General features: G+C 40.1%; 1 protein-coding gene across 11 annotated transcripts; it reads left to right on the top strand.

Annotated features, from left to right (window-relative positions):
- Positions 1-138: 138 nt before the first annotated feature.
- Positions 139-24,716, top strand: cltcl1 (clathrin, heavy chain-like 1). 11 transcript variants are annotated; one of them, XM_067521885.1, is made up of 32 exons: positions 139-554; positions 6,761-6,968; positions 9,121-9,389; positions 10,078-10,239; positions 10,439-10,552; positions 10,645-10,818; positions 11,038-11,235; positions 11,435-11,635; positions 11,830-11,982; positions 12,126-12,248; positions 12,730-12,867; positions 12,964-13,128; positions 13,308-13,488; positions 13,653-13,816; positions 13,905-14,030; positions 14,148-14,290; positions 14,708-14,942; positions 15,026-15,148; positions 15,250-15,395; positions 15,482-15,665; positions 16,052-16,244; positions 16,328-16,485; positions 16,570-16,734; positions 16,879-17,154; positions 17,630-17,779; positions 17,862-17,993; positions 18,100-18,210; positions 18,664-18,834; positions 19,111-19,332; positions 19,721-19,741; positions 22,355-22,430; positions 24,436-24,716. In XM_067521885.1, exons 1-32 carry the CDS (start codon positions 513-515, stop codon positions 24,468-24,470), a joined length of 4,959 nt encoding a protein of 1,652 aa, XP_067377986.1. In that variant the 5' UTR covers positions 139-512; the 3' UTR covers positions 24,471-24,716. The 11 variants fall into 11 exon arrangements, with proteins under 11 accessions (XP_067377986.1, XP_067377985.1, XP_067377987.1 ...); XM_067521884.1 differs by having other exon boundaries at positions 19,721-19,747; XM_067521882.1 differs by having other exon boundaries at positions 142-554; positions 23,292-24,716.
- The last annotated feature ends 340 nt before the right edge of the window (positions 24,717-25,056 follow it).

Below are 25,056 nucleotides of genomic sequence, written 5' to 3'. Positions count from 1 at the left end.
TTGTAAAATGCATACAAAGGTGGGGCGCTTGTCACGAGTCCTGATTTCGAAGTTAGTGGATAGGAAGGGGGAAGGGTCCGCGGCGGAGGATTACAGGCTGCACATCCGACCCCTTTGCATTGACAGTTCTGAGAAAACCAAATCCGTGACGGCGACTGCTCAAGTCATCACTTGCAAAAACTGTGTGCGGATTGGTAGCACAGGCCCGTATCCACACAAGCCTCGAGAAGGAACTGGTTTACGCACAGGGCTCGGTAGTAGCTGAAGTGGACTAGTTTTCTTAGCGGAGGTGCGGAGTTTTTGATTCAGGACTGGCGTAGTAGGGGGGCTACTGAATGGGAGCAGTCACTGGATTCGTGTGATACCAACGCAAGCCACCCAGACTCCTGCCCATCATTTTTGACTTTTGGGCACGTTTAGGGCACACACAGAACATAAACACCTCTATCCCACCTATTGTCCCCTTCCCCTTTCCTCCTTCACCGATTTTCAGACAACGAAATCTTCCAGAGATGGCTCAGATACTGCCGATACGATTTCAGGAACATCTGCAGGTAAGCACAAGCGGAAAAGCCTTTAAAATTAATTTCAGCTCATTTGTTTTTGCGCAGCTCCTCGCCCAGGAAGGTCCGCGCACACATGGCACATGTCGCATTTAAATGGAATCTGTAATAAGGCTGCAGGGTGGTGCTCAATATAGCCACAGGCCTAGTTCTCTCCTGCCGGGCAGATGATGACTTGTAAAAATTGAATAGCCCGATCGTATACAGCTCCAAGGCGGACTGGTGTGTGTGGACACGCCGCAGCGGATTTTTTTCCCCCCGTCAAGTGGAAAAACGCCGCTGTCATTTCCAGTCCGCACTGAAGCAAACTGCGGTGTTTTGACACTTTTTGTTGCAGCCGACTGAGCTCAGCTGTTCGCAGATACACTGTAACTGAGACCTGAATGGCACTTGCACTCAAGCTTTGTGGCTACCATGTTGTTGTCATGTCCTGCAGCAACAAATCCTACGTTGTCTATGAGACGCATGTAACGTTTATTGACACAGTCACCACTATATATTGATGGTGGTAATAATAATATTTTATAATTTTAGGCCTCATCCTTGTCGAAAATGTTTGCTTGAAGTAGTGGAAGACAAGTTTAGAAAACTCCTTCAATGATGGGGCATATCGCCATGGGAAATCCAGTTTTATGTTACAGCATCAATATTACATTGATCTAATATGACTCCCAGTTCTTCTTGTTGCAGGAACATCTGTTCAGCTTCAACATGATACACATGCAAGTGTAGCAGAGGCCCTGTAGTCTTTGGCTGGCAGCCTCTTGGCGGAGCAAAAAAAAAAGCAAATACCCTTTTTAAAATCTGCCTACATAAAAGGAAAGCAAGCAGCCACATATTTGGTCACCAGTGGGGAAACTATTCCCACTATGGCCCCTTGTTCTGGTTTACACTCTGTGTCCCATTGCAGCCCCAGTGCTTGGTGCCTTGCAGCCAAAAGAGAAACTTTGTGACGCACCCTTCTACCTCCCCTCCTCTGTAGCCTGTTGTTATGGTAACAGCAGGCAGTGAAATGGCCTTTCACTAGAAAAGAGCACATAACCCCCCCTCGCCCCCCTCCTTTAGCCAGTAGCCCCACTTTCGTCAGCTATAGATCCTTTATCCACCCCAAAAAAAAACTGTGCTGGCCAAGAGAGCTTGCAGACCACCAGGCTTCCCTCAGCCCCTGACAAAACTTGTACACTGTTGATGACTTATACAGGGCAGCACAGTGCTCAGTAGTGTCGATGTTCAAATTGTTCTCAACAGTGTATGCCCCACTTTATATAGCAGCAGACTGGTTTACGTTCTATCACTACCATGAAATCCCACCTCTGCCCTGGTCGTATGCTCCTGTGAATCTACTGTAGGTGGCTCCAGCAGAGTGAAAAACGCTTGGAATTTGCAAACCCAGGTCTTTGGGCCTCAAGTTGTTGAGCTTTTTTTTTTTTTTCTTGGCCTGGTATTTACAGCTCAGTGTCTGCAGTCTGGGTTGGGGTTCAGGAGTCGGACACGGAGTTAGCTCTGTGATGAAGTAGCAGCATGTTGAGCTAGCAGTTGCATGAGACAAAGAGTAAACCAAATGCTCCACATATGCTTTAGACAGCTCCTTTACTCTTCTCTGGTGTTAATGGTGATGTGGAGGATGAACCCTCGATTTCAGAGAGATTGTTTTTTAGCTGGAAGAGATTCACTGGTATTTATTTTCTGACCCCAAACCAGTAGCAATGGATTGTCTTGCTTACACTGTCATTACTGTTCAGCGGTGTGGTACAGTCTCTCTCCACCATTACCCTCAGCCTTCCATGCTTGTTTACTTTAGTATGATTTATGATCCCAGGTTCAGGGTATGTATTAACAAGTCAAAGCGTGTCATTAATTGACTAGATGGATCAGTGCCCTGGTTGGATATGTGGAGCTCAATGTAGGCCTCGTCACTGACTGGCTTTTAAACTGTGGTTAAGTTGTGTGGGTTATGTCTTCCTAGCAAGATATAGGAAGAGCTAAGGGGAGAGTCATTTGCTAAAGGGAGATTCATTTGCACCTTGGCGGCCTGGTAGCTCAATGGGTAGAGCAGCAGGATGGGATGCAAACATCTGCAGGATCTAATCCCAGCCTGCTCCCCCAAAGGGGGATGGGCCAAATGCAGAAAAATAATTTCTTTGTAACATGTATGTGCAATATGTATATGTGCTCAATGACAATAAAAGTTGTTCTGTTCTCTCAGTCGGCACCGCTTCTGACTGTCAGCGAAGAGGCCCGCATACTGTAGCAGCTTGTGTAAGTGCAAAAATGTCCTGCAGCTTAGAAGTGCCTGCACATTTTCCTGTTGAGTTGACTCAGAGACCTGCTGCTCTGCGGCTTTTCACATCATCCTGGTGTGCTGTTGTATCTGTACTGCTGAAATGATGGTCGATGGGGATGAGGTAAGCAGGCCTCATCAGGCAAATCCCATCAGGACAGGAAGCAGGATGACAGACCAGTCTAACAGAACACAGCTGTGACCACAGCAGAGGCTGGTAGAGAAAAATCAACAGCATGAGTGCCCAATCAAATACTCAATCACGAATACATTCAAAGAGCAGTCATTCACATACAGTATACTGTCCTGCAATCATGCAGCAATGGTCCCCAAATAGACTAGAAGTTACATCACTTTGTGTTAACTGTTGAGGGACACGGACGCCACTGTATGATCTATAGGGTCACCTGTGCTTGCTACAATGCTTAAAATCACATCTGTTGATACTGATATCCTGATCTTCTCTTTATATCATGGTGTTTGTGTTTAAGCTGGTAAAACAAATTAAATTCACATTTATACTATTGGCTGGTTTTGCTTTCTGAATGGGTTTCTGAATAACAAATGCTTGATTCACATTATTTATTTCTGAACCATTTCCAAACAACAGATGAAGCTCTTTTTTTTCAGAATGAAATCTGCCTTAGGCTTTTCCAACATGCAAACGTGGCTTGTTGTGTTTGCTCATGTGAGATGCCCATGTTGCAGCATTCACATGTAAATTAGTAATGTCATGATATAACAAATTATTTACATGGGGCGAAATTATTACAGTATACAATATGGCACAGCCCTGTTTATATTGTTCTATATGGCAACACTTTTCAGAATAAAGTCTAAAACACAGCCTTAAACTCACAAGAGGGTGCCCACACAGTTAACACAGCATGACATCAAACGAACATTATTAAGAGAACTTTTAGAGCTTATGGATACAATGCCAGAGTGAACTAAAAAAATGGACGTTGAGCGACGAGTACATAAAAAAACAATGAAGCTAAAATCTTCCCAAGAGGGGACATGAATAACAGAGTTGTATGACCTGTGGTACTGTCAGTACAAGCAACCCCTTCGAGATGCACATATTTAATTCGCTGTCTTGTATACTGTAGTGATCCTTCTTCCTACTCTAGGCATAACTAACCTATTTTAAATTTTTGTGCAAGAAAGTGTAAGGTAGAAACACTTAAGGTTTTTGTTGGATTTCTCAGTTTAATTGTGTTAAAAGTGTAAAGTGCTTATGAACACAAAATCTCTCAGCTGCTGATGTGAGGTGTCAGTGCTTCAGCAATGCTTTTGCTCAGTCTGTGACTAACTGAATACCAGCAATGTTGTGTCATCATCAACTTCTGCTGCCTTTGTTATGATGATATTTCCAGTTCTTCTGGTGAGTCAGTTGCCCCACGCTGAACTTTAGTTTGCCAAAGGTCTTTGTTACTGTAAAGGCACTGGCCAGACCAAACTTCAGTTATCACTCTCCCTTCTCTTGTTCAAATGGATTTTCTTCTAACACTCAACCTCTCTTTGTTTTTAGCAGAACACTAGACATTGTCTTGAGCTCCTCCTTTTAATTGTAGTCTTATCTTTTTATTGTATTTTGCCTCCCCTGTCCTCCCAGAAATAGTTTTGGCAGTCTCGAAGAGATGCAGCATATGGCTCCAATCCTCCCTTGGGTTTTTCCTGTGGCCTTTTCAAAAAGCCTTTATCTTGTAGATCCCCATACAGCACATGAAAACTAAAACTATACACTTCTGTAGCAGAGTGATTGGCGTAACATCATTATTATAGTAAATTATATAGTCTTATAATAAAATGTTTCTTAATATGGCCTTTTTATTCTAAATGACATAATTATACCAAAATGGTGCAGGCCTCCATGTTATTTGATGTCATGAATGATCTGCAAATTCTTTTTTTAGTTAAGTTTTCCATAGTACAAGTCTTCAATTTTTTTTTTGTCCAAATCCAAACATATTAAATAAAAAACATTAAAAAGCAGCAATTCCTTACATTTAAATACACGAAATAGATAATGTTTTGCGTTTTATTTCGAATAAAACTTATCAGACCAATTAGGGATTTCTGTCCATCAACCTATCATTTTGGCTTTAACTAATTTACAAAGAGAAGAAACATGAAAACAACAGTACAGTACAGTACTGTAGCACTGTCTCTGCGCTACAAGCTGAGAAACCTGATGATGTAAAAGCTGCATTTATTGCAATTGGAAATAGAGTTGATTTACAGCATAATTTGCGGGTCATAAAACCAAAACAAAAAGCTAAAAGAGGCTGAAAAGCTCCACAAAAGCTTAGACACTACTGAGGTGAAAAATGACGTTTCTTAGATATATTTAATTAAAGAGCTGTATTTGCTAGAAAACAGCTCCTCTCACTGAAAGCCCAGACTATTGACTCTTAAACCTTTCTATTTGTAGATGACATGATTTAATTGGCTCTGCCATCATGATTTGTTGTCCTGCTCCACCGGCCAACCGTGAGATAGTACAGTCCTTGTGATGAGCATAAGGATTCCTTTACGCTTGCCTCAGACTGCATAATGCAGTCAGCTCAGTCAACACAGGGAGAGTGCGTGTTATGGGCTCCCCTCTCATTTCAGTTCGTTTGACAGTCTACACAATGATTCCTCTGTTCAATATCCAAGGTGGAGTGGTTCATGTTTATTAGTACTGCTACGATCTCGCACAGTAGAAATTTGCATCAGCTCAGAGTTTGTGCTTTTGCGTATCTTGGATCCTCTTCTCACTATGAAAGTACACATTCTGATAATGAATTGGATATGTTGAATTCAAACTGAATCTTGGATTCAATGGATCTCTGTTTAGGATTTGTCTCAGACTGGTTTGCATGGACAATTAAATGCAATGTCAGGGCTTAATCAGAAATACTTTATTAAACTTTGTTAAATAATAATCTAACATTTTGCAGTAACCCTGTACTTTTTTAGTATAATTTAGATGTTGTAATTTTCACAATAGTGGCATTGCACGATAAACATCTATCATTAAGCATGGTTCCTAAACAACTTCAGCACATTCAGAGGATTATTAGCAGCTATAATGAGAGTGTAAAGTTAAGCTGTGTTGTGTTAACACCCTGTTGTCCACTGTGTCGCACGCTTGTTCCCTCCATGTACCACCAGACCTCCTGTCTGTCTGAAACAACCTTAAGAAAATCCCTAAAAAAAAAAACTGGAGCAGACCTGCTATTTTAATCAAAGCACTGTTTTGGTCCACTGCTCGCTACTTTTTTCTGCTACCGGGCAAACGGAAACTGTTTATCCCACACTGTACACATTATTCTACTGCATTTTATTGTTGATGTGATAGCTAAAACTTTTTTTGTCAGGTAGCACTATTTCTACTACAATTAGAAACAATTATAAACAAATTAAAACACTTATAACTTATTATAATGTTGTATGTGCCAAGTCTACTCTGTATACATAGATAAAAGTTTTTATTAAAATATTTGTCAACAGGTACAACTTCACCTGTGAAGCAACTGTAATTAATGGAAATAACCTAATAGATGAATGTTAATTTAATGTAGCAGTTTTTATCATAGGCTATGTCTTTATATCTTATTTGAAAATTAAATGTTATACATAACTTCTTATATCATGAGCCTATTTTTAAAAAATCATTATGTCTATCTGTATAGCCATTGTTTTGCATATGATTATAACTTTATTATACTGTATTATCTCATTGACAAAGTGCGGTTCACCAGTGAGTAAATTTTAATTTAAACGCATTCTCAAAATGTATATTCTACAATTTTAAGCAGAACATTGTATTGTTATAAACAGTTCATTAAGCATATTCTGCTTTGATAAAGGTACCACCTTAGTATAAAGACTCCCACTGCTGCTGTTATCTCATTAATGTCTCCAGTTGCAGAACCTGGGCATCAACCCAGCCAACATTGGGTTTAGCTATCTGACCTTGGAGTCAGACAAATTCATCTGTATCAGAGAGAAGGTGGGCGAGCAGAACCAGGTGGTGATTGTGGACATGTCTGACCCCACCAACCCAATCAGGAGACCTATTTCTGCCGACAGTGCCATCATGAACCCCGCCAGCAAGGTCATTGCCCTGAAAGGTAAGAGTATGTATGTTGACCCATACAGCAGCAGAGATAGTGGAAGAGTAAAAACAGTTTACTGCTATCATTAGTGTCTTAACACTAAGCACTTATTAGCAGTTATTGTACTTTTTTGATTCCTAGAATAAAATCTGCATGGCTTTCACAGTGTTTATTTGTCTAGTTCTGAAAAATTTATCCATCAACTCATATTGTAATAGCGGTACTAAAGTCATGCATTGATTAATGCCCTGTCACTGCTGTAAATATGGATGGTGCACTTACTTTTCCCTGAACATACTAAATTGCTCGTGAAAATTGATCTACTGCCACTGAATCTAGCCCCTGGAGCACAAATACAAGTGCTGATCATGATGATTTGCCTGTAATGGTTCTCTCTCCCCCTTACTCTGAGGATAATGTGCCCCCGTTTGCCCCTGCCGTATGGTCTATCTTTGTCTCCTCTATTTAACCTGATTGACACTTTGCTTTTTCTTTTGCTTTTTTCCTCGCTTTCTGTCATTTCTCAGATGGTGAGTTGCTAACTGTCCGTCTACCCGTCCGACACTATGTTGTGATGATACAGTAGCCATGTCTCTCATAAGAGCCTCCAACGTACCCCTCACAAGTACACTGAGTTATTTGGACCAGCAATCAGTCAAAAGACAAACAACTGTTTAGTAATGACCTTTGGTGCCAGTAAATTGCTTCAGTATCACACCCTTACTCTGACCCAAACTACTGGCACTTATGTTAATTTTATGAGAACTATACATGTGTTAGCATGACTTGTTGTATGCTGGTAAAGTGTATTTGTGGTATGCATAATCAGATATGACCGTACACTCTAACAAGGGACACTATATAATTTTGCAGGCCTGTGGGAGCATGTGCCAACAACTATATCAACATTCGGATCTTAAACTGCTGCAAACAACGGCTAATATTTATGTATCATCACAGATGTGTATTCCATTATACATCTAAATCATGCACGTTTTTGTTTCTGTTTAATTGGTAATAATAGAGGATGTTACTTGTATGTTTGGCTGTGAAGACTAGCAATTAGATTTCCAGGCACAGACACATTATAGCTCAACCAAAACTGCTGGTATCAATTAGTCATTATGACTTTTTCTAAAGTGTTCTGTAGCATTCAGGAGGCAGATCACTGAATACACAGTGGCATCACCCTGGGCCCATAAACACCCTTAACCATATTAATAAAACTTGTTAAATCCTAGTTTCTGTGTAGTTCTAGATTATTCATATAGGTTCACAGTGGTCTGTGGATTGTTCACAGCGGCAGTTACATTGAAATCTGCACCAGTAAAACCAAACTTATCAAGCCTATGAAAAATATATCATTTATATATAACTTGATATTACTTTTTTGTTAATACTTTATGTTAAAATAGTCCAACTGTCAACAAAAACCATGATTTGTGTCTTCAATGCCTGTGAATCCAGAACAAGATTTTATATATTTTGTCTGAGCAATAGACCCTTATTAGTATTCAAAAATTATTTAAAACACATCAGTGATATATAGATTATAGACCTAAAAAGGTTTAAATAGCTGATGGTCATTCTCAGACTTTGGAGTCTATAAAGATATGTAGATATAAATAATCCATCACATTTTTATGAGGAAGGAACGGGGAGGGTCTGCATCACTGACAAACATTCTACAATTAGGTTCTGGATTCACAGACATAATAGTGAGTGAAAACAATGCATTGTTGAGTTTTACTCTGTGATTTGTTAACAACTGAAATGCAGAACTACAGGCTCTTTTTTTTAACTAACAAAAGAACAGATCATCTTTACGTCAACTATCTACAAATTTCTTTACGTTTGATTATGATAAAATGAGTTGAATACAGCTTTGCTTTATTAGACAAAATAGTCTTATATATATATATGTTTCTCATATACATCAAAACCTTAGACAATTTAAAATAGACTTTTAGACAGTGAAGTTGTTTCATACAAGTTGCTAATACTGCATTACATGTCATGGCATTTACTTATTGAGGTAATTGTCATTTACTTTAACTTGAGGTAAATGACTTTATCACCCAGTCCTAACATTGATAGCTTTTTGTATCTGTGTTATCCTCCAGGCTCAGTTTTTAAATTCTTGCTGTTCTTCCCTCTCTTTATTTAGCTGCCAAGACGCTGCAGATCTTTAACATTGAGATGAAAAGTAAGATGAAGGCTCACACCATGACAGAGGAAGTCATGTTCTGGAAGTGGATATCGGTAAACACTGTGGCCTTGGTGACGGATACGGCCGTTTATCACTGGAGCATGGAGGGGGATTCCCAACCAACCAAAGTATTCGATCGGCACGCCAGTCTGGTTGGATGTCAGATCATTAACTACAGAACTGATGAACAACAGAAGTGGCTACTGCTGATAGGGATTTCTGCACAGGTATAAAAACACACATGAACATGTTTACTCATACTTCAAGCGGAAGAAGACACCTAAGCGAGAAATTAGCCTGGTTTATCTCTGTCTCTGTCACAGGTCGCTAATCTACTTGCTCATATGACTTCACACTTTACAAAAACCTTATATGGGGACATATTTTGTTCTGGCAGTTTTGTCACTTTGTCCAATCTAAGTCTAGATTTTTAGACCATAAAGCAGAGTTTCTTCAAGTGTATTAAAGCCAAAATACCAGCGTTATTGTTGTTTGAATGGGGACAACAGAGTGTTTTGTTAAGTGATGAAAAGGCCTGTTCAGACACGGTTTGTGGCTCTATGGCAGAGGGCGAACGTCTGTCACATTTCTCTGTCAACTCTGTGTATGTGAATATAACACAAATTGTAATGACTGGTATTCGTATGCAAGATTCACTGTTCGCCTGGTAGCATTTAGAACAGTAATGGAGTCACAGATTTGTTTGACAGCTGGTTAAGAAAACAGCTGAGTGTGAGTTAGCCCACAGTGATACATAGCATTAGTGATGATGGGAAATGCATTAGCAGAGTACTTGGAGTGATGTTCACAAACGTATTTGAACCCAGAACCATGTTTGATGCCGGAGTGTTTGATTAATGAGGAAGTGCATCAATAATTCCTTTTTACTCTTGTTTTTATCTCTTTGCCCTGAAGCAAAACCGCGTGGTGGGGGCAATGCAGCTATATTCTGTTGACAGAAAAGTGTCCCAGCCCATTGAGGGCCATGCTGCTGCCTTTGAGGAGTTCAAATTGGAGGGAAATGCCAAACCCTCCACCCTCTTCTGCTTTGCTGTGCGCTCACAGGCTGGTGGAAAGGTGAGGGCTGCTAGATTATGTAAGAGGATTTAATTTATGATGGTATCACAGTATATTTGGTCTAAACTCTGAACAAAGAGCTTGAGCTGCACAAAGTCACAAGAGAAACAACTAGTTTTAATGACCAAAATCCACTACATGTTTAGTAGTTTTACAGTTGACTGTCTGGTAAATATTTATGCGGGTGCTCTTTTTCCAGTTGCACATTATTGAGGTTGGTCAGCCACCTGCAGGAAACCAGCCATTTGCTAAGAAAGCTGTGGATGTGTTCTTCCCTCCAGAGGCCCAGACGGACTTTCCTGTAGCTATGCAGGTAAGGAAAGACCTCTGCTGCTCATTTGTTTGAGAGAAAACTCAACTGGTCAACTGCTGAATGCTTAAACTCTCTCTGATCTTTCTTCTCAGATTGGTAGTAAGCACGGTGTAATATATTTGATCACAAAATATGGTTATATTCACCTGTATGACCTGGAGTCTGGAGTTTGTATCTACATGAACCGAATCAGTGCAGAGACCATCTTTGTGACTGCTCCTCATGAAGCCACCTCGGGAATTATTGGGGTCAACAAAAAGGGACAGGTGAGAAACTACTATTTTCATAGCTTCTTGGAACAAAAATGGATTATAATAGATATTGACATTTATCTTTTTGGCCTGCTGTGTATGAGGATAGTCTCAGCAGACTGAATTATTACATTGGTTTTCAGGATTTTTATTTGTACATGTTTTGTTTTAGGGATATTTTACCTCCCTCGATTATTGAGCAGTTTTCATGTTTATAATTGTTTTTCTTTCTAGGTCTTGTCAGTGTGTGTAGAAGAGGAAAACATAGTCAACTATGCCACTAACGTCCTGCAGAACCCTGATTTAGCCTTGAGGATGGCTGTGAGGTCAAACCTTGCTGGAGCTGAAGAGCTTTTTGCCAGGAAGTTTAACACACTCTTTGCCCAAGGAAGTTACTCAGAGGCAGCAAAGGTTGCTGCATCAGCACCCAAGGTATGCCTTTATTTGCTGCAGCACCATGAAAAAGTGCTTCTACAATTATTTAAATTTGTCGTGGCCATTTAAAAATTATTTTTGTTTGCTCTACTGTGATTCCCTGTTGTCAAAAGTAAAACAAATTCAATTTATTTTGCTACCTTGGTTTTACTTTGACCTCAAAACCCTTCATTGTTTACCATTTTTCCCCACTTAGGGTATCTTAAGAACAGCAGAGACCATCCGTAAGTTTCAGAGTGTCCCTGCCCAACCGGGTCAGGCATCTCCACTGTTGCAGTACTTTGGTATTTTGCTGGACCAGGGCCAGCTCAACAAGTTTGAGTCTTTGGAGCTGTGCAGGCCCGTCCTGCAGCAGGGCCGCAAGCAGTTACTGGAAAAATGGTTGAAGGAAGACAAGGTAGGACTGGAGCATTAGCACAATGAAGGAGCTTTCGTAAGCATAGTAGAATTTAATTAAGCCATTGTGAAAATGATGTGTGTTGTGGGAAAATAATTGATACATTTTTGCTGTAGTTTTTAACGTATATATGGTTCTTGGCTCCTTTTATTGTTAAGTCCCTACTAATAACTGTCTTTATGTATGTGTTGTAGCTGGAGTGCTCAGAAGAGCTGGGAGACCTAGTGAAGGCTTCAGACCCTACACTCGCTCTTAGTGTGTACCTCAGAGCTAATGTCCCCAACAAGGTCATCCAGTGCTTTGCTGAGACCGGCCAGTTCCAAAAAATAGTGTTGTATGCTAAAAAGGTAATTGACTTCCCTGGTTTGTTTACTTGTGAAACTATAAAGGGAAAATAGACACGTTTATGTATTGATTGCATAACTCAGCATGGGAAAACATGACACACAGTTTGGTTGGTTGAAGTAATTTTACAACTGTAATTTTGTAGGTTGGCTACTCCCCAGACTGGGTGTTTTTGCTGAGAAATGTGATGCGTGTTAATCCAGACCAGGGACTGCAGTTTGCCCAGATGCTGGTCCAGGATGAAGAACCATTGGCCAATATCAACCAGGTAATGCACACATCTTCATGAGCAGGTCACTCACTAAAGACCTACTACAATGTTTACACATGCCCTTCTTTTAAAGTACATCTGCATGTTTACCTTTATACATTCACGCAAACACGCAGAGTTGGAGCCTCCATCTGTGTTATTCCAGATGTGCTAGCAATGCCAAGAATTCCCTGAGTCAGTGACTCGCTCCTCCTTACAAAGCCACCTCATCCCTCTGCTTAGTCCAAGTCTCAAACAGAAAAGTTGATGACTGGATGCTTCTCTAAGGTGGAACCGCTGCTTCTTTTTAGTTGTGGCCTCCGCAGATGAAATTAAAAACATAAACATCTGGCTCCCAGGCCCGTGGTGCTTAATATGGTGTCACTCTAATCTTAGCTTTCACGCAAACTGAAATGAGGGTTTACAAACCATAGGAAATGTACGATTTTCCTTTTTTTCTATCTTTGTACTTTATCATTTTCTTTTTGCCCATTGGTAGATTGTTGATGTGTTCATGGAGGGCAGCCTGATTCAGCAGTGCACCTCCTTCCTTTTGGATGCATTAAAGAATAACCGTCCAGCTGAAGGACATTTACAGACACGTCTGCTTGAGATGAACCTTATACACGCCCCCCAGGTGAACAATCAGGCTTTTGCTCATACTTTAAAATGGCTTCAGCTTTGATAATAGTAAACTCAACATGTGTGTCCATGTATGTATAATCCTTTTTAGGTAGCAGATGCGATCCTGGGGAACCAGATGTTCACACACTATGACCGTGCCCATGTTGCACAGCTTTGTGAGAAGGCAGGCCTGCTGCAGAGAGCGCTTGAACACTACACAGACCTGTATGATATCAAACGAGCTGTGGTGCACACACATCTGCTCAACCCTGAGGTATGCCTGTTCAAGTGCAGTCATGCTTGTAAATATGACTCTCGTGGGCAAAGCCACTTTTTACTTTTTTTATGAACTGTGAAAAAGCCTTGTGACTGCTCTTAATTGCTTCCTTCCATGCTCACCTTGTCTCACCTCCTCCTGTCATCTTTTCTTTCTAATTCTGGGTTTTTATTTAGTGGCTGGTGAACTTTTTTGGCTCCTTGTCAGTCGAGGACTCTTTGGAGTGTTTAAGGGCCATGCTATCAGCAAACATTAGACAGAACCTGCAGCTGTGTGTCCAAGTAGCATCTAAGTATCACGAGCAGCTGGGAACTCAGTCATTAGTGGAGCTCTTTGAATCCTTCAAGAGTTATGAGGGTAAGTGCAACTCATGGGCTGGGGTGGTGCACAGACCTGGGTCATGTTAAATAAAAGTGGGAGAATGTGTAAAATGATTCGTTTTTTCTGTTATTGTGCAGGTCTTGAGTGATGATATATGGATCTGACTTGTGCTGTGTCTCCCTCTGCCCTCTATATTCAAGGCTTGTTTTACTTCCTTGGGTCGATTGTAAATTTCAGCCAAGATCCCGACGTTCACTTTAAGTACATCCAGGCTGCCTGTAAGACGGGCCAGATCAAAGAAGTGGAGAGAATCTGTAGAGAGAGCAACTGTTATGACCCAGAGAGGGTTAAAAACTTCCTTAAGGTAAAAATAAAGTGTTATTGTTTACCACTATACTACCTATGTCATGCAGTTTAATGACAAATTTACCTTATGTTTGATCTTTTTGTAGGAGGCCAAGCTAACAGACCAGCTTCCTCTTATTATTGTGTGTGATCGTTTTGACTTTGTCCATGACCTGGTGCTCTACCTATACCGAAACAATCTGCAGAAATACATTGAAATCTACGTACAGAAAGTAAGATCAAGACCAGTGATGAATCTTTTATATATAACTGGTTGTAGTACCCACGGAAAGCCAGTCTTTATTTAAGTTTGTTATGTTTGTTCAGGAATTTGTTGTATTTGTTTTCAGGTGAACCCCAGTCGTTTACCAGTGGTGATAGGTGGATTGTTGGATGTAGACTGTGCTGAGGATGTGATTAAGAACCTGATCATGGTGGTCAGGGGGCAGTTTTCCACTGATGAGCTGGTGGAGGAGGTAGAAAAGAGGAACAGGTGAGATCAAATTTCTGTTTCTTGTCATCTTGCATACTGTAGTTGCTTCTCAATGCCTTGAAGGAAGTGATCTTAATGTAACGCTATTCAGAAAATAAATGCGCAATTCAATTATTCGCTTTCCCTGTAATGCTTGAATGGAATAGCAGAAATAAAGTTAGAAGCACCTTGTTTGCAAATATTTTAATCTTTATTATTCCCAATAATGTGCATAAATCACAAACTTGTTGAAATTGAATGAAATGTGCATCTAAGTGAAAATGAAACGGTCAAAAAATGTTTAAATAAATTCTCTGGGAAAAGCATGAATGCTTCTTAAAGTAAAACACTGACATCTAGCGCTGGGAATGTGTGTCACAGCAAAAACTTAGGCGTTTTCGTATTACAGTTTAATGAAGTTTATTGTCATCTTCTTAGGTTAAAACTTCTGTTGCCATGGCTGGAGTCTCGTATCCATGAAGGATGTGAGGAGCCAGCCACTCACAATGCCCTGGCCAAGATTTACATCGACAGTAACAACACACCCGAACGCTTCCTGAAGGAGAATCCGTTCTACGACAGCACCGTAGTTGGACGCTACTGTGAGAAGAGAGACCCCCACCTGGCCTGCGTGGCTTATGAGAGAGGACAGTGTGACCTGGAGCTCATCAAAGTATGTAAATGCGAGTTTATAACATTTAAATCATCCTTAACCTAATTGTAATGCAATAATCAACTTGAATCTTTCCATCTCAGGTGTGCAATGAGAACTCGTTATTCAAGAGTGAGGCTCGATATCTGGTACGAAGGAAAGATCCAGAGCTTTGGGCAAATGTGTTAGAAGAAAACAACCCCTTTAGAAGGCAACTCATAGACCAGGTTGGCATTTCTTCACCTGAAGTCATGACAACTGTTACTGTGGTATCTTTAAATGTTTATTATTTTCATACTTTTGTTTTCTTAATTTCATTGGATCTCAGGTGGTGCAGACAGCACTGTCAGAGACTCAGGACCCAGAGGAAGTGTCCGTCACAGTCAAGGCCTTCATGACTGCAAACCTGCCTAATGAACTGATTGAACTGCTGGAGAAGATTGTACTTGATAACTCGGTGTTCAGTGAACACAGGTAAAACAGGCTCACATCTTACTGGACAGCACAACAATTAACACAGGCTTTAAAAAAAATCCCTCTGTTCTGGATCATTTTTGCAGAAACCTCCAGAACCTGCTGATATTGACGGCTATCAAAGCCGACCGCACTCGCGTGATGGAGTACATTAACAGGCTGGACAACTATGATGCTCCAGACATTGCAAACATTGCCATCAGCAATGAGCTCTTTGAAGAAGCCTTTGCAATTTTCAAGAAATTTGATGTCAACACCTCGGCCATACAGGTAAAATTGGAGTACATTTTTTTTTTGACATTCAGCAGAATAAAATGAACATCGATATGTGCGTCGGTTATGTTTATGGTGAATTAGGTTACATTTTGGATTTTGAAAAGTTTCTTTCTAGCTTTGAAGTAGATTTTTATAATCTCAAAGTTCAGACATTAAAAGTATTGATATTGGTATTTAACACAGACAGTTTTATTCTCACATGATGAAAATCTCTAATGTACATTGATGCTAAACATTGTATCACTGTTAAGTAAAATAGTCAAACTCCAATGTATTCCTACAAATAAGTGAATTAGAAGTTGAAAATCTTTTATTCCTGCTGTGCAGTGTACTTTTAAGTACATATAATGTATGTCTCTCTTTTTTTGTTCTTTTTTTAGGTATTGATAGAGCATATGGGGAACTTGGATCGTGCCTATGAATTTGCTGAGCGCTGTAATGAGCCTGCGGTGTGGAGCCAGTTAGCCAGAGCTCAGCTGCAAAGAGACCTTGTCAAGGAGGCCATTGACTCATACATTAAGGCTGTTGACCCTTCAGCATATATGGAGGTGGTCAATGCAGCCAGCAAAAACAGTAAGCCTTTGTTTTGGTGCATGGGAATGCTGCTACACACCAGCAGTAATCGATTTGGGTTAGTCATTATTTGTTCTTTGCAGATAACTGGGAAGACTTGGTTAAATTCCTCCAGATGGCACGAAAGAAAGCGAGAGAGTCGTACGTGGAGACAGAACTGATTTTTGCTTTAGCTAAGACGAACCGCCTGGCTGAGCTGGAAGAGTTTGTCAATGGGCCCAACAATGCACACATACAGCAGGTGAGAAGCATCACAGCTGTGGTGGTCTTTCCAGAATACTCTAGCTGCAAACGTGTCTGGTAATTTCTCTCTCTCCTTCTCCAGGTGGGCGATAGATGTTATGAGGAGGGCATGTACGAAGCAGCCAAGCTCCTGTACAACAATGTGTCCAACTTTGCTCGCCTTGCATCGACACTAGTCCACCTTGGAGAGTACCAGGCAGCTGTGGATAGCGCCAGGAAAGCCAACAGCACACGCACATGGAAAGAGGTACATGTACCTGCCACACAAAAAAAGTTACATTGAAAATGGTGCAACAATTTGACGCCATCACTATGTAATCTGTGCTGTGAATATTAGTATATGAGAGCTTTTACTTTACAGTTTTTGCTAACTCTCCTCTCTGACCATCAGGTGTGTTTTGCATGCGTGGATGGCGAGGAGTTTCGGTTGGCACAAATCTGTGGCCTTCACATAGTGATTCACGCAGACGAGCTGGAGGACCTGATCAGCTACTATCAGGACCGCGGGTACTTTGAGGAGCTCATTGCTCTGCTGGAGGCTGCGCTGGGTTTGGAGCGGGCCCACATGGGCATGTTCACCGAGCTCGCCATCCTCTACTCCAAGTTCAAGCCTCAGAAGATGAAGGAGCACCTGGAGCTGTTCTGGTCCAGAGTCAACATTCCAAAGGTAAAGTGTGTTTGTGTGTGTGTGTGTGTGTGTTTCAGAACAATTCTTTCTATTATCTATCCAATCCTTTAGTTCCTCATAAACAGAGAATCAACCATGACCTCCTCTCCATTTTTTAGTCTGCAGAGATTTTTGCTCCTCATCAGCACCCTGGGAGGATAGCATGCTTCATATTTTCATGTTTTTACTTTGAATAAATTATTAAAATCTTAACTAGGTTAAGCAATGGTGTGTATTCCTGCCCTTATGAAAACCAGCAGTAGAGCCATAAATATTATGTCATTAAGGTAAAAGGGTTGCAAATAGTCTTGCAAATAAAAACAACTTTAAAAGCTTCTGGGCAAGTCTTTAATGAGAAGACCTCTTTTTGTAAGATAGGATACATATTTAAATGACCTTGATAAACAGGGCTCTTATTCACAAACAACATTAAGTAACAGTAAATGGTCTGTATTGCCTCTGTTTTGCTCTCCAGGTTCTTCGTGCAGCAGAGCAATCCCACTTATGGGCAGAGCTGGTTTTCCTCTATGATAAATACGAGGAGTACGACAATGCTGTCATTACAATGATGTCTCATCCAACAGATGCATGGAAAGAAGGGCTCTTCAAAGATATTATTCCTAAGGTAAACAGAAGTGTTTGTGACTAAACTGTTTGTCAAAAATGTTTACTTGTTTCTGATCCGTATGTGTCATGTTTGTCCTTAGGTTGCCAATGTGGAGCTGTATTATAAATCTCTTTCCTTCTACCTGGACTACAAACCCCTCCTACTGAATGACCTACTCACCATACTATCTCCCAGGCTGGACCACAGCCGGGCTGTCAACTTTTTTAGCAAAGTAAGGAGCAGCCAGGTCAACCTCCATGATAAACACTGTCTGTATTTTTCTCTACATTTAAGATTCAGTGCCAATGATGTAATGCGGCTTGCATTTGCTTGACCAGGTGAACCAGCTAAAACTGGTGAAGCCTTACTTGAGATCTGTCCAGAATCACAACAATAAGTCTGTCAACGAAGCTCTCAACAACCTGCTGACAGAGGAGGAAGACTACCAGGTCTGTCACGCACTCTGCTACTGATGTTACAGCAGATCGTTTTAGTTTTAGTTTGTTCCTTACTGTTGCATTCTTGTTAAAAGCTTTCCTTATAGATAAATATCTATTCGACAGGTGGGGCCTAGATGATGTGGCTTCATTTCAGTTGTGTTGATGTGTTTATTTGTTTTAATACTTGCCATTTTTTAACAGTGTTTGTGATTCATTTACATCAGATTGTTATGTTAAAAAGTGTTTAAAATTATTTTATTCATATTTCCAATATTTTAGATGTAACATTTGCAAATTAAACTTGTATAATTTATCTGACAGTTAAAAATTCACAAACAGGTGTTTGTCCTTTAGTTGCCACTAGAGGGCCCTTCTGAGATCCAGTTAGATGAGGTACACACCAGTTTGCTGTTTCTTTTGGATGTAGGATGTAATCTATTTCTGTCTCTGTGTAATGTGCAGGGCCTGAGAGCATCCATTGATGCATATGACAACTTTGACACTATTGGCCTGGCTCAGAGGTTAGAGAAACATGAACTGGTTGAATTCCGACGTATCGCTGCCTACCTGTACAAAGGCAACAACAGGTGGAGACAGAGCGTAGAGCTTTGCAAAAAGGACAAACTCTACAAGGTAAGAAAAAGACCCTCACAAAGAGAAAAGCTCTCATGTAGTGTATATGCCAAACAGTCACAGATGTCAAAATTCTTCTATGTGCCTATAGAAGTCAAGGTTCACTTTTTTTTCCCTTAGCTTTGAAATATCTGGGGAAGAAGCTAGGATATACACTAATGTCAGTATTTATCACTAGATCACTGTATTCACTAGAACCCATCTCCTCACTGAAAGTAACATTTACACCAATTTTGTAGTTTTGTTTTTATAATATTACATACATGTCATTCCCAGGATGCCATGCTGTACGCTGCAGAGTCTAAGGATGCTGAGCTGGCAGAGACCCTGCTCCAGTGGTTCCTGGAGGAGGGCAGGAAGGAGTGCTTCGCTGCGTGCCTGTTTGCGTCCTATGACCTGCTACACCCTGATGTGGTGCTGGAGCTTGCCTGGAGGCACAACATCATGGACTTTGCCATGCCATACTTCATTCAAGTCATGAGAGAGTACCTCACAAAGGTTGGTACTCCCATCACAAACATTACAAATGATTCAGCTTTTGCAAATAATTCAGCTTCAGCTTTTGCTTTAATGTAAAGAAATGAACAGTTTTTAGAAGTAATTTCATTTGAACTTATGTATTTTTACTCTGTTTTGTAGATTTTTATATTTTTTTAGAAAGCTGTGGAGCATCTCAAAGGTAGAAAATAGTTTGTCTCTGGTTGATTTGTGCAGGGGATACTGGAAACTTTAGTTACCACAGATATAACAAGAGTTATAAGTTATAAGTTTTCTTAAGTAATGGTTGTTATATATATTTATGAGCAAACTCCCTCAGGTTGCCATGATTTCCTAAAATGTAGACATGTGAGGTCACTTGAGGTCATTTCTTTGGGTTCTTTTCCAGGTTGATGAGTTTGCAGCGAAGGTGACGGTCTCTGGCCCTCTTTTTATTTCTCCTCTGTGTTCTGTTTGTTTTTTTGTTGTAACTTATCTCTTAGGTTTCTGATGTAGGAACCTAGCATGGACTCTAGACTCAGTATGGCCTAACTAGCTCTGGTCCTAGACAACTGTAGTGGTGTGTGCCAGCTTCAGTTCCACTTCCACACCAACACGTTTTAATATATTTTGGGTTGATACTGGAATAAATGAAGAAACAAATTCTTCTCCTAAAAAATTAGGAAATGGACAGGCAGGCTGTCTACTGAATTCCAGAGGAAACATAAAATGCAACGTCTCTCTTTTTGCAGCTCATAATATCTGAACGTGAAACTCAGTGCTTTCTGTCCTCATAAATGAAATGCACATATAGATTTATGAGTTGACTAATCACTATCGAAATAAACTGTTAACAGTGTAAATATAAGCTGCTACAATTTAAAATAATTCAACATATGCACTAGTTTGGTAATTTATAATCTACTGTTCCTCCAGACCCCTGACTTGCTTGCATGTTTTTGATCAATGGTTGGACACAACTTGGACCAACACAGAGCCTGTGTTGATGGCTGGAGCCAAAGCCTGTGCACCATCTTGTTGTTCAGGACCAGGATTAGCCTGTCTTGGCCTAACATCTTAACTTTTAACTCCTCTCTGTCAAGGCTGCATTTGTCCATGTCAATGTGGCTAATTCTCTCCAAACAGTGGAAATGAAAGCGAGTGTTGAGAGAAGCCACTACAAACTTGTTAGATGCATCCCCATGTTTTAGCTGACTGTTCAGTTCAGGGCTACTGAACAAAACAAAAAGTAGAAAATTTTATGGATTATTCTTTTTTTTGTCTTTGGGGAAATGTTTTCAGTTTAGGCTAATTTCTTCTACAGACTAAACACTTTGTTCTATAAGTCACAAGTCAAAATGGTAGGGATGGATTCTAGCTTTTTACTTCCCTCAGAAAGTAAAATACCAACTCCTCTGTACTTCACAATAGTTTAGCACATACCAGGGACCGCAGTAAGGTTGCACCTATTTCAAATATGTATTTTCTAAATGCATTACAGAAGTAAATTACTAACAGACGTCCACTCATACCCTATATTATACTTTGTAGTCATAAACATAAAAGTGCTTTACACATGTTATTCTGCCTTTTTTATTCCTATATCTAAACTTTTGCCTTAATGTCTTTAAATGATCATTTAACAGAAATTTAACATTTTTATTCTAAAGATTTAGCTGGACAACTTTTTTAAAATTCATCTCACCTTACATCAGAAACCTTTCTGCTGTGTGCACCATTGGATGCCAGATTCTACGTTTGTACTTAGTGACTAAGAAATTGGCACAACAACAAACTCACTGCGCAAATACTGTATGGCTGGCAAGGTTGAGCTTTAAACTGTGAGCTTCTGATAAGTAGCTTGATTTTTAGTCCCGCAAAAGGAAACACTCTTCAGAAAATCAATCAGGAGAGCCTGCTTACATTTGTGAATGGGATGCATGTGGAAGCTGTGACTGTCATTTAAGGATATGAGACTGTTAACTGTGATTGGCTGGAAGTGTAGCATCAGCTTAAACCGTAGGCATGTATGTAGCTTCTTCTTCATGTATGAAACTATGTAATATTTCTTTAACCCTAAATCCCACTGTAAGTCTGTTGATAAAGTCAGTTCACACAAATTGCAAAAATATTTTCCAAGTGGCATCGGGCCACGATGCGGTTTTGGTGTTGTTTGGTACATTTCTGATGCTATAAAACATTCCAAATTACATTTCAGAAACTCAAAAGCAGTTCCTTTCCACATATAACGTCTTCATTGTCTTCTTCAAGATCCACATGCCTCGTTGCCAGCAGTTTACACTGTAAATATAAAAAGTAGTGACTGCTGGCAGTGGGTCCTTATAATGAACAAGGATGTTGTATTTGGAAAGAGATATTGCTTTGATTGATTGATTTTTGATTTTTTTAAATGTATGTTTTCAGTGTTTTGAGCAGCATGAATGACATTTTATTACCATCTAATGAATTTTGATGATATAGAAGTAGACAAACCAGTGTCTCTCTGCAGTCAGTATTTGCAAGTTTAAATAGCTCTAAGGTTGGAGTCCTTTTTTGTGATTTGGTTGAACTGATCCTTTAATTTAACCTTTGTACTGGTTGCTGTATTAGCAATTCTCACCCTACCTGCATGGCATCGTCTCTTTTAGGTAACCTTACTCTTTTTGTCTTTCAGAATATTTTTTTAGTATTTTGGTCTAATGTAAGAAAGAAGAATATAAAAGTAAACGCTTAAGTATATTTTTATAAGTAAAGAAATATAAAGTAGGTTATGGTCTACTGTAATATATGACATAGGAAATGGTCATTAACTATAAATAGATCTGGAACATCATTGTATTTATTACATTGTAGGTGTCCAGCAATAATCCTTTACTTAAAAACATAGCTGGTTTGTATCTCTCTGACCAGAAATTTAAAGTCTGTTGTTGGACCAAAGTGAGATTTCTGCAGGATGCTTACACTGTAAATTAACTTGGTTTTATTCTGCACGATGGGCAAGTGGTCGATGTCTGATATGTTCTGTTTTCTTCATCGCCCTTAGGTGGACAAACTGCAGGAGGCAGAAAGCCAAAGGAAAACTGAAGAGGAGGTGACAGAGCCTCAGCCAATGGTGTTTGGTAGGTTTACAGTCAGTACGTCACCCTGAGGGAGACATGATTGTGACTCCTCAGCAGGGGAAAATTGCCTCAGGCTGTGAAATGGTGAATGTGTTATACCTAGATGGCAAAATGGCTCGTGCTGGGGAAAAGCAGATTTAAGCAGATTTATATGGACTGGATGAAGGTAATGGGGTAGCATTTTGCTGAAAATTGGATGAAAAATACAGTTCTTTTAACTTGTCGTAGTCATTCTTCTAAATCTTGGCTGTATTGAATTTGGTCATTGGGAATTGTAGTTATATTGGCTTCACAAGATGTCATGATATTATTTATCTTGAAATCTCACTTTTGCTACTTTTTTTCTACAGTACATGATGAAATACAATATTGATTAAAAGTTCATAAACATTTTAACATTGTTCTGAGTTTGTATTGCTAAACAGTTTTGCCCTGATGTTTTGCCTTGTTACATCCAGAAAGAAACCATCTGATTTCACATTTTTTCCATAGTGCAAAGAATGCTGAACGTATACTGTACTTGGCGAACCAGGACCTTTAATCTATATTACTTCAAGGGATTTTGCCATTTAATCATTTTCTTTAGAAATTTTATTTTTAGCTCAACTTCTGTTGCTAAATAAGAGTTTTGTTTACACTTTTGAACATTTTACCACTATTGATCAATGTTTATGTAATCCAAAATTAATTATATCTGCAATCTCAGTAATTCAGTATAGTCAGTTTAATCCTGTGCAACTACATAGCAAGGAGAGTGTAGCTAGATATTTTTCCTCAGCACGTCACCCAGTGTGTGTGTTTGTGTGTATGTGTTTATGTGATCAGGCCAGCAGCTGATGTTGACTGCCTCTCCTGCTCCAGTGGCTCCCCAGTCACCATACCCAGGCTACGGCTACCCTGCTGCTGCTGCCCCTGGGGTCTACCCTGCTCAGGTTGCTGCCCCTGCAGGCTACCCTGCTCCGCCCGCTTATGGTTTCAACATGTAGAGGCCCGATCTGGCCTCTTCCATCCCTCTCCTTTTTTTCCTCCACAGACACTCACGCACCTCCTAGTCCCACTAGACTGATGGTGTGGAGACCCCCCCCCAAAAAAAACAAAACAAAAAACACTCAGCTGGACCTTCACTGAAATTGCAATTGAAACCCTTCATCTCTCCTTTCTGTACAAACACGTCAGATACTACATCAAGGCTGTTGGACGCTTCTCTTTATGTTATGACTGCATCACTGATCTACACAGCATGAAGCCCCCTCTTAGCTCCTACAGGAAATAACACAACAATGACATTAGTAACATAAAACCACTCTGTCCTGTTGCTGTTTAATGTAGACTAACAATTGAGCAGCTTTTACCATTCATTATATTTTATTTTTCCTGGTGATTCAGCACTGATGAGGAAGAGACTTTGAAGAGTGGTGGGGCGTGCGTGTGTCTCACCCTGCCTCCTAATGCACTGCTACAGCCTTATGTACGTCGAGAAAGTGGCAACCATCAGGCTCATTTGTTCATGTTTAATTCCAAAACTGTCTCATGCTTTGGTTAGAAAGACAGTTACTGTGCAATAGTTTGACTTTCACAACAGTGTGTTAGCTTCATACGGACTAAGAACATTTGTAATCTAGCTTACAGTACTGTCTATATTTGTGTGTGAGTGTGTATGTGTGTATTTGTAGCCTCTGGCCTTGGAGGCACATGTCACCAAACCAAGAGGCACTCAATGAAATTTCTACTCCCTTGCAGCAGCAAACTGTTTGCTGGTTCGGAGCAGTCAATCTCCTCATCTGGAGTTTCAGGATGATTGTGACAAAAAAACACAAGAATAAATATAAAAAAAAGCAGGTGAAATAATAAAATAAATGCCATATTCTGTAGTCTGTGCATGTGCTGCCAAACTATATCGTTGCAAAAAGGAGCACAATGTTCATGTTCCACTCAAATACATCAAGTATTACTAATGTTGTGTCACTAAGTGATGTTCGATGAAACTTTTTCACCCAACTAACAGAAAACGGCAATGAAGCTCCAACAGACTTGAGATGAAAACGGGACAACTCTATCTCTCATCCTGGTGGCAGGTTAAAGAAAAACATTATTGTACTGAAGGCAGTGTATAATTTAAGATACATTGAAATACCTAATCAAAGACGTCAAATATTATGGAATACCTATGTATTGTCTATAGTGTGTTGTTGTAGTCTAATAAAACAATGATTTTTGTAAGAAAAAGACAAAATGCACAAACAGCTGGTTAATAAATGGCAAAGTCTTGAGGCAAGGCTGCTTGAAGTGTGATGGTTTGGTTGGTTACTTCCTGTGCTGCCCAGCAGTTTCTGTGTCCCACCATGGCGTCAACTTTCCCACATTACGAAGCAGATAACGAAAACCTGAACTACACATGAAGTACTCCAATCACCTGCACATGTCATGCATTAGGATCAACATTTAACAGCTCGCTGGAGGTGTCAGCCTGTTTTTGGAGTCCGTGTGGGAAGTATTACAACCCATGAACTGGGGCTTTTCGGCTGCAGCCTTGTTTCCCTCGCGTGCTGAACCAAGACTGACATTTGGGTAGCAAAGCTGCTAAGGACTGATTTCTGTGGAGGCTTACAGCCTCTTACTTCGGGAA

Source organism: Channa argus, chromosome 11 (genome assembly GCF_033026475.1).
Source record: "Channa argus isolate prfri chromosome 11, Channa argus male v1.0, whole genome shotgun sequence".
NCBI classification, from domain to species: Eukaryota; Metazoa; Chordata; class Actinopteri; order Anabantiformes; family Channidae; genus Channa; species Channa argus.
The sequence above is the reverse complement of the archived record's forward strand: the minus strand, read 5'-3'. Positions and strand labels throughout refer to the sequence as shown.